Raw genomic sequence first — 15238 nt, 5'->3', positions numbered from 1 at the left:
GCTACTCATAGACAGGCAGACAGACAGCTACTCATGGACAATTAGGCAGGCAGGCAGACAGCTACTCATAGACAGGCAGACAGACAGCTCATGGACAATTAGGCAGGCAGGCAGACAGCTACTCAGACAGGCAGACAGACAGCTACTCATGGACAATTGGACAGGCAGGCAGGCAGACAGACAGCTACTCATAGACAGGCAGGCAGACAGCTACTCATAGACAGGCAGACAGTAAGACAGCTACTCATTGACAGACAGACAAATAACTACTCATGGACAGACAGACAGACAGACAGGCAGGCAGGCAGGCAGGCAAAGAGCTACTCATGTTATGTTATGTTATTATAACAGCTACTCATGTTATGTGCAATAATTTGTGCAGTTATGGAAACAGCTCTTTGTGTTTATGCAAGAAAATGTAACACATTTATTTATTTACATATTGTGTGCATGCACATTGTACTTTGATACATTTTGCGAAAATAAAGCAATTGAAAGAGAGAAGTTATCAAGTATCATTAATGTCGTAATTTTATCTACTGGCCCCTGGCCCCTTGCCATTTTTGTAATGTGGCCCACAGGTAAATCTATTTGAGTATCCCTGCCGTACGATATGGGCTATAGCCCATGGTCCAAAATGATGAGAAACGAGGCTAACTTTTTTTTTTCAAAATTTCAAAAAACATGGGCTATAACGGATCGTTTTATTTTTTATTTTTTAACACTCTGCAATTTTTCCGCAACACTCCGCAATTTGCTAATGTTTCTCATCCTCCGCAACACTCCGTAATTTGCTAATGTTTCTCATCCTCCGCAACACTCAACACGCAAACACCTGCTTTTTATTTTCTGAAACATTAACATTTTGGAGTTAAGTGTTTTCTTCCCGATAATGTAGAGATGCAGAGGAAGGGACTTCCATTAAAAACACACGTCAGTAGTTTATTGTTCAGTTGGAACACATCCTCCATATTATTTCAAGCAAAACATCCAAATACATGTTAACAGTTTCATACTTTTTGAACATTATGAGTAAACTTAATTTGATTTGGTCACAAACAACTCCGGACATCCGTTGAGAGTATGTATGCTGTGTTATTCATTGAAAACTCTGAAATATAACATAAATAACACTGTGTTTCTTCAATATACATAATACAATACATAAATACATTGAGTACAAATGACACAGCATAGAAATATATCTCGATGCTTTACGAAACAATGGAAAATATACATATTCCTTTCCAGTAAATCACGATAAATCATTCTCTCAAGAGAATTGCACCGATCTCTGGTTTGAATACATAACAAGTCCTCTGAATAAATGGAGGACAACTCAATCAGGTGCAATTCACAGTAGATAACATTCAGTGCATCAGAGACCCTGGTAATAAAAGCCATGAACACAAGTCACATGATTTTGTTTCTTTTTTTTTGTTGGTAAGCTCAGAGAACTTCACAGGTCAGAATGAAAGAAGCGAGTCACACTCTAGCTCTGTGTGTGTGTGTGTGTGTGTGTGTGTGTGTGTGTGTGTGTGTGTGTGTGTGTGTGTGTGTGTGTGTGTGTGTGTGTGTGTGTGTGTGTGTGTGTGTGTGTGTGTGTGTGTGTGTTTCAAGCACTCTTTGTAAGCACTGTGTTTAGAGCAGTTACAATGTGCATGACACTTATTTTGTTTCAAGGCCAGTCCACTGGCCTTTACAAAAAGGAAAGCACTAACATGCCTTTCTATGCTACTGTAAAATGTAGGCCTACAGAAGAAAGAGATATTTGTTGTATCCATGTGTTCACATTCCATCTACTGACTCAAATCTCATGCTCCAGCCTCGAATCATTACTGTCATGACCTGCTAATCAGACGCAGGATGCAAAGCAGCTTCTGTATAAGAAGCCCACACAGTCCATCCCTGCGTCTTCATCATAGTCGTGCTCGTGTAACTCGTGTGTGGCATGGGGTTTAAAACCTCTCTCAGAACAGCATTTGTTTTTATTATGTCACACACTGGCCATTTGCAGTTACTTCATAATTGCCTCGAGTATAAAGTAAGAACAATTATGTCTGTGGTGTAATGTGGACAAATGTCATGTTCATCATGGATCAGCCTGAGGCCGGATATGCTACTGGAATACGTTTTAGGGAAAGGCAAGGCCAATAACACTCAGCAGACAGTTGCACAGAAATAAGTGTTCCCTGTGTTTGCAACATAGAGACAAACTGGACACCCCTTGATGGTTGGCTTTGAACGCAGCTTATTTATGACAGCGCGGTTCTTCTATTAATAGACCACATGCCATTCACATGTTCCATCAGAGCAACACGTACGTCACATGCGGGGTCATGGTCCTGTCATCTGCACTGTGAGCACAGACGTAACCCGAATACCACCACTTATATTCATATTAGCAGAAGCTAAATTTAACCGACATTGGACAAGGAGGACGAGGTGTAAAGTTTATCGCGCTGTGTGATGTACTATAATGGGAATGCTGGTGTTTAGGCTGATGTTGTCAAAGGTCGGGACATTGGCAGAAGGTGCCAAGCTGTGTTTGGACTTGTGTTGTTACTGTTAGACAGTTGTTTGATGTGTATGAGCACCTGCTGGTAACAGCCTGACTTATGGCACATTTATAATGCTTGGTTAAGACTTAACAAAAGCAGCCTCATTACACATGCATGGCTGTTGAATACACCCTTATGGCATCTTTCATAAGGCATTCAATGAATGCCTTTGTCATTTGTGACATAAGGGAGGAGCGCTGGGCCATTAACACTGTTGAACTGTGAAAATATAAGTCCCCATGGCCATGGCCATGACCGAGACTGTCTCCAATTTAACATATTTCTTATTTGATCATGTTTATTCTTATCTAGATAATAATCTCGGCTACCATGCTACAAATATGTTACAGATAGATATGTTGCCGAGAACGTATTGTGTTCATAGATGCAGCGTGGTGGGATGCTTTCCTCTAGTTGTACTGAGGCAGACCCAAGGCCATTGTCACAGAGGCCATGAGTAGGGCTGCACTAGCCACGAGTACAGCCCCACCGGACCGATACACCGTACGACCATTCAAGGGCTGCACCGGTCGGAATGTCCCCATCATGGGCTTACCGCCTTGGAACTGGAGTTCAGAGAACGCCTTCAGCTGGGAAAAAGCAGAAACAGCACACACTTGATGTTCAATCATTTGACTATGACAGTATAGGGCTAGGCCTTTAGGCAGTAATGTAATAAACTATGACAGTATAGGGCAAGTGAAGGTAGATAGATAGATAGATAGATAGATAGATAGATAGATAGATAGATAGATAGATAGATAGATAGATAGATAGATAGATAGATAGATAGATAGATAGATAGATAGATAGATAGATAGATAGATAGATAGATAGATAGATACTGTAGGTAGGTAGGTAGGTAGGTAGGTAGGTAGGTAGGTATGTATATAGATAGATAGCACTGTAATCTAACCTGTGTCTTGCTCAAAGGGATGGGCTTCTCAAACATGGTCCAGACAACAGCCTCGTGGCAACCGGGGGTGGTCAGAGAACCCTTGTAGCGGTAGTAGTTGGTCAGGCTTTGCTCAGACGGGATCAGCTGCTCCAGGGAGATTTGTGACAAAGACGTGTTGCTGCCTAAAAGAAACAGTACAGGCAAAAAAAACATTTTAGCTGTTGTTATCAAGACAAATCTTGCCATTAACTGTACCGAAAGACTACTGTTGCAATGACTACTGACCGGGTGTTTTGATGACTTTCAGGGCATTGATGAGAGGCTCATATTTTTTGTTAGCACTGCTGGACTCCTGCAAAGCAGAAAAGTGACACGTTTTAGTGATTGATTGAGGATTGCATTTTCTGCCAGGAATAAACAATATATATTTTTGAATTGTAATTCATTCTTTTATAATCTATACTAGTATAGTTACCTCGTAGAAAAACCCAAGGACTGCAACTCCTTCTGGGTCTCCTAGTGCTTTACCTAGGTCTGTGAAGTCCTTTTTCATGTGGACAATATGCAACTGCAAAGACAAGCAACACAACATTACTGATGCTATGCCATTATTACCAAGGTGTCATCAGGCACCATTATAGGAATCCACAACAATACACAATACAATCCTCAGTGATCTTGAACAGACGCAGAGGTGCAAGCATCAATTAGCCCGGTGTAAGCCGGATCAGCGGTTGTCCAGAACCTGCCGGTCCAACCGATATGCCCATATGGACAGTGGTGGAAAAAGTACTAAAATATTTTGCTTAAGTAAAAGTATCAATACTGCAATGTAAATATACTCAGTTTAAGTAAGAGTCCGGAATTCAAAACGTACTTGAGTAAAAGTACAAAAGCCAAAATGGGTATAGGGCTGAAGTGGTTAATGTTTTGTTATAGTAATCAAAATCTACAAAGTAACTAGCAACCAAAGTTCCTAGTGGTATTTGGATCCGAGATGTATAGTGGCGTAGAAGTAAAAGTATTGGAAATTGGAAATACTCAAGTAAAGTACAAATAACTCTAAATTGTACAGTACTTAAGAAAATGTACTTGGTTACTTTCCACCACTGCATATGGGCATATTATATATCAACTAGAACTGCACTCTGCCGAGTGCATACTTGCTTGTTGCACACTAGTAGGCCATAAATGGCCTACTAGTGCGCAAGCAGAGCGCGCAAGTACTTTCGACCGCTGGAAACTATCACATCTCAGTATCTCTGTGAAGGAACGTTTGAAATGTATAATCATTACGTGTAACTATTTGCTACCTAACTACTTTTTTACAGAAAAATGAATCATTGATATGTGATGAAAGAAATGTATATAAACTGGTATATAAACTAAAATATATTATACAGTATAATTATTTTATTACTTATTGTAAATTGTCAATTGTTTTAAATGTATTTCATTTTGTACTATAGTGATATTAATACTAAATCATGATCAGAGTAATATGTGTCTCTAAATTCAATTTCTGTAATAATACTTTCAAATTTGTTGAAATATACATGATCTAAAATACTTCCGAAATCTGTAGTTGGATTTGTATTTAATTGTTTAAAGCCTAATCTTGACATGAAGGTCTTTATATTTATATCTTTTTCAGTATAATGGTCTTCATTGAAATCTCCTATTATCATAATTGTGGAAGTCGGAGATGATAGATACTTTACCATTTTCTTGAGAAATGTGTTTAATTCAGTTTATACATACAGAGTATGTAGTTGTAATTTGTTTAGCAGTATACCGTGGTTACTTGGTTCCAAAAAGTGAAGCCAAGTTTTTTTCAACCGTAAGTCTGTGCCTGGTTTGCTGGGACCAGTTACAACATTACGTCATCGTTGAGAACTGGGACCAGAGTACATGGTGTGTATATGTATGACTAGCTCTCAGTGATGACGTAAGAGATATGGTCATCTGTGTAGTCTGGTCCCAGCAGACCAGGCACAGATTTACAAATTACAAATCACATTACAACTACATACAGAGTATGTAGTTGTAATTTGATTAGCAGTATACTGTGGTTACTTGGTTCCAAAAAGTGAAGCCAAGTTTTTTTCAACCGTAAGTCTGTGCCTGGTTTGCTGGGACCAGTTACAACATTACGTCATCCTTGAGAGAGTACATGGTGTGTATATGACGTAATGTTGTAACTTGTAACTTGTAACATTACGTCATATACACACACCATGTACTCTCTCAAGGATGACGTAATGTTGTAACTGGTCCCAGCAAACCAGGCACAGACTTACGGTTGAAGAAAACTTGGCTTCACTTCGAAGAGACCAAGCGAAATGATTACTTGCGCGCTCTGCTTGCGCAAGTAACTACATACAGAGTATGTAGTTGTAATTTGATTAGCAGTATACTGTGGTTACTTGGTTCCAAAAAGTGAAGACAAGTTTTCTTCAACGGTAAATCTGTGCCTGGTTTGCTGGGACTAGTTACAACATTACGTCATCCTTGAGAGAGTACATGGTGTGTATATGACGTAATGTTGTAACTTGTAACTTGTAACTAGTCCCAGCAAACCAGGCACAGACTGTATGTAGTTGTTCTAGTTACAACTACATACAGAGTATGTAGTTGTAATTTGATTAGCAGTATACTGTGGTTACTTGGTTCCAAAAAGTGAAGACAAGTTTTCTTCAACGGTAAATCTGTGCCTGGTTTGCTGGGACTAGTTACAACATTACGTCATCCTTGAGAGAGTACATGGTGTGTATATGACGTAATGTTGTAACTTGTAACTTGTAACTTGTAACATTACGTCATATACACACCATGTACTCTCTCAAGGATGACGTAATGTTGTAACTAGTCCCAGCAAACCAGGCACAGATTTACCGTTGAAGAAAACTTGGCTTCACTTCGAAGAGACCAAGCGAAACGATTACTTGCGCGCTCTGCTTGCGCAAGTAATGACATCAGTGATCTCCATACATATTATATATCAATGACATCAGTGATCTCCATACAGTATTTGGACGTCCACATATGGACATTGTATAGACAGCGTCGCAGTCCCTCCCCCTTTCAGAACAACGAGTGGCCCAGGAAATGAATCCCAATGAATTTGAATGAACTCGGATCGTGACAAATCATGACAATGAACACTATGTTTTGGGGCGATGATAATGATTTGATCGGCCCAAAATATTGTGTTCATTGTCATGATTTGTCACGATCCGAGTTGGCTTTGTCCGCGGCGTAACCGTCTTTAAATAAATACTTTAAGAAAAGCCTATGGGAAAAATGCATTGGGATTCATTTCCTGGGCCACTCGTCGTTCTGAAAGGGGGTGGGACTGCGACGCTCTATAGGCAGACACTATGACCGGCTTCACGCCTGCACATCGGGTCCTCGTGATAGGCACGCCAAGTTCGAAGTCAAGCGGTCAAGCGGTTCTCGAGATGTGCGCGGGACAGATACGCACACAGAGACATTGGGTCATTCCTAGTACGATTGTGTGGGCATTGTGTCGGAGCTGCAGAGCGGAACTATATATCACAATCAAAGAAACGTCATAACTAAATGGTGGTCATAAAAGTTGAAAGCAGGGTATAAGTGGAAGGCATTATTACACTATGACACAGGGGCTGCTGTGTGATACGGTGCCAGGGTGGTACGGTGCCCGCGCTGCTGACGTGAGGCAGAATTTCCTGTAATTGTTTATTAACATCAATGAGACCCGAGAGATTCTGGGCTCGGCTCTTGCATGGCAGGACACTTGAGACACCTACACTGAGTACCATGCAGATAAGTAACCATGCGACACATCAGAGAGATAAGTGGGCAGTTGTCTTCCTATAATATCGCCTTGGACCTCAGCCCTCGTTTCGGCCAAAGGCAGCTTGTGTGAACAGAAGATGGCTGGCCAATAAACCGATGGCACGGTCAGATTGTATTACCAGATGCTGGGGTCCGGTCTTGATGACAACACACGGTGCTCTCTCTCGCTCTCTCAGGTCAAACACACAGCGAGTTTGGAGTGTGTGTATCGTAATTAATAGTATAGGAGCCCTTCGTGTATCTCGAGAACCATCCGACCGCACTTGTATCACCACAGAGGACCACTGAGGGAGTGTGAGGTCGGTCGGATCAAAAAATATCTATAGATCTGGAGTCATCGTTCACAGCGGTTTTCAATTTGTCATCCACTTCTCCAAATGAAAAAACACTGGGGCTGTATGCAGAGAGAGTGTTTAAACACTGGGGCTGTATGCAGAGAGAGTGTTTAAACACTGGGGCTGTATGCAGAGAGAGTGTTTAAACACTGGGGCTGTATGCAGAGAGAGTGTTTAAACACTGGGGCTGTATGTAGAGAGAGTGTTTAAAACACTGGGGCTGTATGCAGAGAGAGTGTTTAAAACACTGGGGCTGTATGCAGAGAGAGTGTTTAAAACACTGGGGCTGTATGCAGAGAGAGTGTTTCTTAAAACACTGGGACTGTATGCAGAGAGAGTGTTTCTTTAAACAATGGGGCTGTATGCAGAGAGAGTGTTTCTTTAAACACTGGGGCTGTATGCAGAGAGAGTGTTTCTTTAAACAATGGGGCTGTATGCAGAGAGAGTGTTTATTTAAACACTGGGGCTGTGTGCAGAGAGAGTGTTTCTTTAAACACTGGGGCTGTATGCAGAGAGAGTGTTTATTTAAACACTGGGGCTGTATGCAGAGAGAGTGTTTCTTTAAACACTGGGGCTGTGTGCAGAGAGAGTGTTTCTTTAAACACTGGGGCTGTGTGCAGAGAGAGTGTTTCTTTAAACACTGGGGCTGTATGCAGAGAGAGTGTTTCTTTTGCAGTACATCTTCTTTGACATTGGATATTGTAATACTGCATGTGACCAGGTTACATTTAGGAATAAATCTTCTTGAACATTGGACATTGTAATATTCAGTGGTGGAGAAAGTACTCACATGTTTTACTTAAGTAAAAGTATCAATACTGCAATGTAGAAATGCTCTGTTACAAGTGAATGTCCGGAATTCAAAAGTATTGGCTTCAAAATGTACTTAAAGTAGCTACTCATTATGTAGAAATTGTCCCATTTCAAGTTTTCAAATGTATAAAAACATTTGAAAATAGACGATCTACGCATTGTCAGCTTGTAGATCGGCTATTTTCAAATGGTCCAATGTTTTGTAAACAGTAAGACGCCTGAGGGCGAGAAGCGAAGGGCGAGAACCCGTGCACGCATCTGCCTCGTTGGCGGCAGACTGCTGGTTGAGCGCTGGTGCTTTGGCAACATATGGAATGTCAGAACAGGTCAGCTCCATACAGTGTATAAGGGTGGTAGCAGGGACATTATCTTGAGTGTAGGCTACAAGGTTTGATGAGGGCCCTGGTAGGGCCGGGCCTTAATTTTCCTGTTGAGAACGCCGGCTGCCGCTTGCGGCTGCACTGCTAACTTTGGGGCAGGCCCGTCTAGAGTTTGAATGGACAGGTGGGCCTGTTGAGAACTGTAGTTTTCGCTGGCTGCCGGGCGCGGCTGCAGGCGCTGCACTAATAACTTTTGGGGAGGCCCGTCTAGAGTTTGACATTTGAATGGATAGGTATGAGTCAAAAGGGAGATACGACACACTAACTGATGGTAATGCTCGATTCCATAGTTAACTGCGACCTTCGGTCACAATAATAATCAAATTAGTAACTAAAGTTTTCAAATAATTGTAGTGTAGTAAAAGTACAACATTTTCCTCTGAGATGTATAGTGAACTGTGGAGTAGAATTGAAAGCGTCTGCCAAATGCCTAAATTGTAACTGTAAATTTACCTCCATGGGAAACTGCTCCCCATCAACGGTGTGTTCAGAGCCAGGCCCTCCATTCTCCCCCCAGTGCAAGTGGAACTGCACAGCCTTGTACTGTGTCACCAGGTTTCCTGCCGTGATGGTGGCCAGGTGAGGAACACTCACTTGAACTGGGGAAGTGGGGAAGAGGATCAGACATGAAGTGATCGTCGACCCAGCACAGCAGTTTAAAATCCCTGTGGATTAATTTAGGTGTTTATATCATAAATATTTATTTACCAGAGTGGCCATTGTTCTTGATGATGCTTTTGAAGTTGTGCTGGTAGTCGCCGAACTGGAAAGGAGTCAGACGTTCGTCTAAAGCAGTCTTCTTGGTGACAATATTGATTGGGGACTGGGACCTTCCGCTGCACTGGCTGTTGGCATGGTCCCACTTCACTGGTCCTAAAGAACGGACAGCCAAGTAAACACCATCACTATATAGACGGGACCTTTCTGTTGTTATCTTAGCTGACATTTGACCATTTCCTTACTGGTTCTTATCTCTAAACCTTACCATTGCACTGATGTTCACAGGTGAACTGGGACTGGTAGCACCAATCTAAAGGAGAAAGAGCAATGTTTGAATATAATAATGAAGTAGTTTTCCATAAGGTATCTATTAGTAAATGCTAGTAAGTGCAATGCATGGTCTGTGATATCGAGAATACATTTTAAATGCAGAGCTATACACATGCATGTGTGTGCAAAGTTGCAAACAAGCTTGCAAACACACACGCACACACACACGCACACACACATGCATGCGTGTCTCCCACGCATTTTCTCAAGATCAACCTGCTGAGCTCAGCACAAAATGGGGGGGGGGGGGGGGGATGTTCTCCCCCCCCCCCCCCCAGAATGGGGACGCTGGGGTTCAAGTGTTGACATTTATCAGTTATGCCATACTGCATTAATAGAACTTGCAGTTACACACCTCAGATTGTTGTTAAGAATTGGAAGGATGTTTCTTTCTTGGCATATTTTCTGACAAACTGCCAGATAGAGTTCAAGCTATATTTATTAATTCTTCTTTGTTATCAATATAGTTTGTTTTTTTCTATTTGAAAACAGTGAATTGTTTGAGTATTTGTTTATGTCAAACTGTTATTCCCGGTCATACAAGCACGTCTGAATACACAATAACGGTCTTCCTATTGTCCAAGGTCACAAAGAAACACGGGTTTGAGCTTGTTTGGGCTTTATTTTTCCGTGCTAGAATAAACACAGGCCCACATTCTCACATGTTTCTTTGAGGGTTTATTAATATTTCACAATGGGGTTGCATGTTCCACCACCCATACCTTGAGACAAATATCCACTGCAATCTCACAAATCAAATATTTATGAAAAACACTCATGCCATTGAAAAAATATGGGGAGGGTCTCCTACTCCTAGCTGCTCTGACTGTTATCAGAATTGTATGAGGAGGAGGACTTGAAAGTGAAGGAAATGGAGTGAATTGGATGTAAATGTTTGGGGCTCTTCGCCTCATTGGCAAGCAATTTCCTCCTACTGGCATGATAATGGGTATTGAAAATAAACACAGAATGGGGCATTCATTTGGGTGGGATCAGATTGGTGAATGGTGCCAATCGTCCACCATATTGTTCTCAATTAATAAACAGACACACTTTGAATATCTTCCAGTATGATGTAACAGGGACTGTTACAGCATAAACAGCGAGAAGTGGAAATTATTACAAAACTCTCTGCCATCTTGTAGTATATAGTAACACATCAAATTGATCAAAATCTCACTGTTTTTGAGCCAACATTCCAATAGCTATAGCTACTGTGAGAGATGACACTGATACATTAATCTGTACAATTTGAGATACAAATCAATCAGATTATTTTTTTACTGCTGCTACTGGTGATTGCTTTTATAGCCCCATACTGTCTTTGTAATTAAAGTTCAACCAGTCAATTCATCCCCACTATCCAGTCAATATAATGCTTTATCCAATCGGATTTCGGTGCGCACAGCAATTCCTATCCTCGCCAATATACGCTTTGATCTTTAGTCCAAAGCGGGGTCGATTAGCGTCGGGAACAATGGGGTTTCAATTGGTGTGCCTACTCAACGCCACTCTCAGGGGAATTCAGTCGGAGTAGCAGTCGCGAAATAGGAAACTGTCAAAAAGAAACAAAAGGCAATGGAGGCAAAATAAATATGTTTGTCTGCACGTGACGTGAGAGAATGGGGATACCAGAGCTGTGATAAACAAAGGAGTAAAGATCTTTAAGATTGTGTGCACGCGCGCGCGCGCGCGCGCGTGTGTGTGTGTGTGTGTGTGTGTGTTTCACACGTGAAACTGTATACTGACTGACTGCATGATCGACCGCGCGTACAAAAAGAACACGCGTAAACATGTCACATCATTTGGCTTTTACTGTTTTACAGCACAAGCACAGCATTTGGCATCATCTACATAGAGGATAACGGGTTAATTGGTCTTGTAACGAATCAAATCATGGTCCACACTAAATTTACTATATAGCGTCGTGATGTTCTGGGAGTAACTCATGACTACATGCAATTATGTAATCCAATTATGTATCCTAAAATAAACAATTCGGAAAATTATGTGTAGGCCTATAGCTGGAAAGCTTGATTATAGGCAAAATATGGTAATTTTCATTCCCATTCCCTACCCATGACAGCTCGGCAGGACAGTCTGGATTCCCTTTGTCAATACAGACCATGCTGCCCCAATCCATAAGTTTAGTGGTCTACACCCACCCGCACGTACGACGGCAAGACAGAAAGACAGGCTATAAATCACGAGTGTGTGTGTGTGTGTGTGTGTGTGTGTGTGTGTGTGTGTGTGTGTGTGTGTTTGGGGAGGGGGGGGGTACATTTTTACTCGATATTAAAGTCGATATCGGGCTCGGCGATAACGACAACGGTATGAACTCGTGAAAAGCGTGCACATTCACGTACTAATCAGTGGGTTACAAATATACGTAACAATGCTATTGGATAAATCAGCAAATCAGCAAATATTGAAATGTTTGTATTTCTTTTCCAGGAATCCATATTACAAAAGTGCAAGTGGTGATATATAAGCAGCTATTAGCCAATTACAAAAAAAGCCCTGTAATATTCCTCAACTCATGATACATTTAATATGCATTGGTTGCATAGCCTATCATGCTGCATTCCTGGTTTTACATGATTTATACCATTTCACCAAACTTAGGGCTTTCGCACTGAAGCGTCGCATCGTGTCTTTTAAACTGTTAAAGTGAACACGGAAAAAAAAATCCGTGTTCACTTTAAACTTATTCTCTCTAACAAATGTATTGTACACTTTCAGTAGACGTTACGTAAGCAAATTGACTCTTAATTACGGGTCCATTTGGTTACATTTCTACACTGAACGATCAAGTAGCCTATATATAATGTTTGCCTATAAGATTTAGACAGTCTCGTATATGTATTTTATTGATTCTGACATTGATAAAATACATAGGAGAGTCTAAATCTTGTCCGGCGCTGCATGGTCTCTTTTTTCCATGCTTGGTGCGTCTCTCTGCTGCGGCAGTATACGCACGGCTCCCTCATTGGCTGATGGATGCATAACAGGTGCACGGAAAAGAATGAATGGAGCCGTGTCATAACGGAGCAGCTATATGACGCTCTAAAAAAAAACCTTTCGGACTCACCTTTTTACTTATTTATAGCGAAGCGCATATAGGCTATAGCCTAGGCTACTGGACGGATTGAGCAGATCTTTCTTTTTGGACGCGCATCTCGTAGGTTCTGCTTGTTTTGTTGGCAATGTTGGCAATTCTATTCTGATGTCCTTGAAGTGTGAATTCAGTGGTCAGTAAAAGGTGAACCGATTGGCGGTGATCATCAGATGAGTGAGTGACGAACACGTGGACGGTGTCAAATGTGCGTGATGGACAGGGCAGGTGTGTGTGTTGGCAGTGTTGCATGCAGGGCTATTACGCGTGTGTTTTATTGGTGCTATTTCTGGTGCCTTTCTTCGAAGGAAATTATTTGCCCGCATATAAACCCCGAGCAGATTAATTAATATAGGTTTTTGTGATAATTATGATTAATTTTTTGGATGTTTTAGATCGTTTGGACATCAATAATGTGGAAAACGTTAACTTTTTCGTTTAAATAATAAATAGTATAGCAATGATTGATACTGTTCTACAGCTGGGCGTCATATTGATTATAGGCTGCTTTAGATTTCAAATGCCTAATATTAATAATTCCTCAGTGCACGAACTATCCACATGGTTCCACAAAGTAGACAAAACAAATCCATATAACACTGACAAAGTTAATACATTGTTGATTGTTTAACCAATAAAGGATATTCCGTAGATTATTCGATTATAGGTTCTAACATATTCAACAATTTACCGATATAACAATATTATTACTCTGTGATGGAAGCATAGACTCACCACCTGCTCCTGTGCAGATCGTGAAAAGGGATGCCAGGAGAAAGGATAACGGAGTAAGATGCTGCATTCTGGAGCGTCTCCGACTCGACCATAGGAGGGCAACACACACAATGACTTGTTTTTTGCGATCGCATTCTTCCAGGGGGTCTTCTCATATTTATCCATCAGGACCACGGTCGACAGGAAACATGCTGGCCCCTCCCCTGTGGGCATTCATCTACCTGTAATACATTATACACGCGTCTTCATTCGAGGCTTATTGCTCCTAAATACTGTCATTTCACCTTGTCCTTTTAGGCTTTGTTAGCTACTTTACCCATTTTTTTTACAGTGACAATGAAAAATGTGGCTAAATCTATAGGCTACATGAATACATGAAATGAATCCTCTATATTGGGCTGTGTGAAGGGTGAACTTAAGCTATTTAGGCAAATTGTGCTTTTTTACATTTCAGACTTAAATTAAAGTGTGTGTGTGTGTGTGTGTGTGTGTGTGTGTGTGTCTCTGACCTGGTAGCCACTAGCCACAGTATCGGATCATAATGGCACACACTGTACTATAGGGCAGGGCAGGGCAGGCCAGTGTGCCCCCCCCCCCCACACACACACACACACACACACTGTAGCCTACTATAGGATAGGGCACTAAGGGCAGGCCAGTGAGGCCATACAGGATTATGTGTGGAGAATGAGAGGTATCTGGCAGCGGCTGGTGTCCATATGTGAGGGAAGGGTTTGTTGAGATTCACCCTCCTTCAAGAACACCCCCACACACACACACACACACACATTATTTTTTAAACCTTGCATCTCAAAGCATTACCAAATGCTTTGTGAAAGTTTAGCAAAACATTTTAAAAACCTTTCAGGGTTTATTTTTATACTCACCGGTGGTTGTTGAATCCCAAAGATTTTCTTGAATTATTGATAATTTGAGAGAAGGACACTTGAAAGAGCCCAACATGAACCCTTATACCAAACATGAAGGAAGTTGCATTGGACAAAAGCCCAAAATGATTTGTGGCACAATGTCCCATTATGCAACATTGTACCGCCCCTTTTTTTGGTACTCTATATGCACACTGGCGTGACACCTTGCACGCACCATAGCAGGGAAAGCAGTTTATCAGTGTGAGGGAGGAACCTTTATCAGGCCCGTCAGGAATGTGCATTCTTGAGAACAAAAAAAAGGGTGTTTGGTGATTAATTCCCTTTTCTTGTAACCAACACGCGCTGACTTATCTGGTGCGCTATCCTCTTAGGTCAACATCATATATAACACTTATTGGGTCGCACAAGAGGGAGTCTTCTCCTTTCTATTTTCTTAACATCATGATACAAACGTTTCGGCTATCCAGCCTTCATCAGTGCGCGAGGTCCTTGAGGGGGTTCCACGGGGGCCCCCAGCAATTTACAGCATAGATTGGGGACCAGAGATAATGTACCAAACCAAATCCAAATCAAATGTCCGTGGCCGAATGAATATCAAACTGGGGGTCCTAGAAATGAAAA

At 41.5% G+C, this 15238-nt stretch overlaps 1 protein-coding gene across 1 annotated transcript; it reads right to left on the bottom strand.

Annotated features, from left to right (window-relative positions):
* Positions 1-1011: 1011 nt before the first annotated feature.
* On the bottom strand, positions 1012-15036 carry ca4a (carbonic anhydrase IV a). Its single transcript, XM_080780145.1, has 9 exons — positions 14615-15036; positions 13728-13948; positions 9813-9857; positions 9536-9700; positions 9281-9426; positions 3935-4027; positions 3745-3811; positions 3478-3641; positions 1012-3151 (listed from the first exon to the last, which is right to left on the bottom strand). Exons 2-9 carry the CDS (start codon positions 13792-13794, stop codon positions 2972-2974), a joined length of 927 nt encoding a protein of 308 aa, XP_080636271.1. The 5' UTR covers positions 13795-13948; positions 14615-15036; the 3' UTR covers positions 1012-2971.
* Positions 15037-15238: the final 202 nt, after the last annotated feature.

Source organism: Protomyctophum bolini (genome assembly GCF_963924005.1).
Source record: "Protomyctophum bolini genome assembly, chromosome: 13".
In the NCBI taxonomy this organism is placed as follows: Eukaryota; Metazoa; Chordata; class Actinopteri; order Myctophiformes; family Myctophidae; genus Protomyctophum; species Protomyctophum bolini.
Note: the sequence above shows the minus strand (reverse complement) of the source record. Positions and strands in the feature narration are given on the sequence as shown.

What these genes read in the sequence shown, in the direction of transcription:
- ca4a (XM_080780145.1), bottom strand. Translation starts at nt 13,794, where the DNA reads ATGCAGCATCTTACTCCGTTATCCTTTCTCCTGGCATCCCTTTTCACG. An exon ending in GATCTGCACAGGAGCAGGTG is followed by an intron (nt 9,858 to 13,727) that starts GTGAGTCTATGC and finishes TTTCTCCTTTAG; the next exon opens with ATTGGTGCTACCAGTCCCAG. An exon ending in GGGAGCAGTTTCCCATGGAG is followed by an intron (nt 4,028 to 9,280) that starts GTAAATTTACAG and finishes TTGTCTTTGCAG; the next exon opens with TTGCATATTGTCCACATGAA.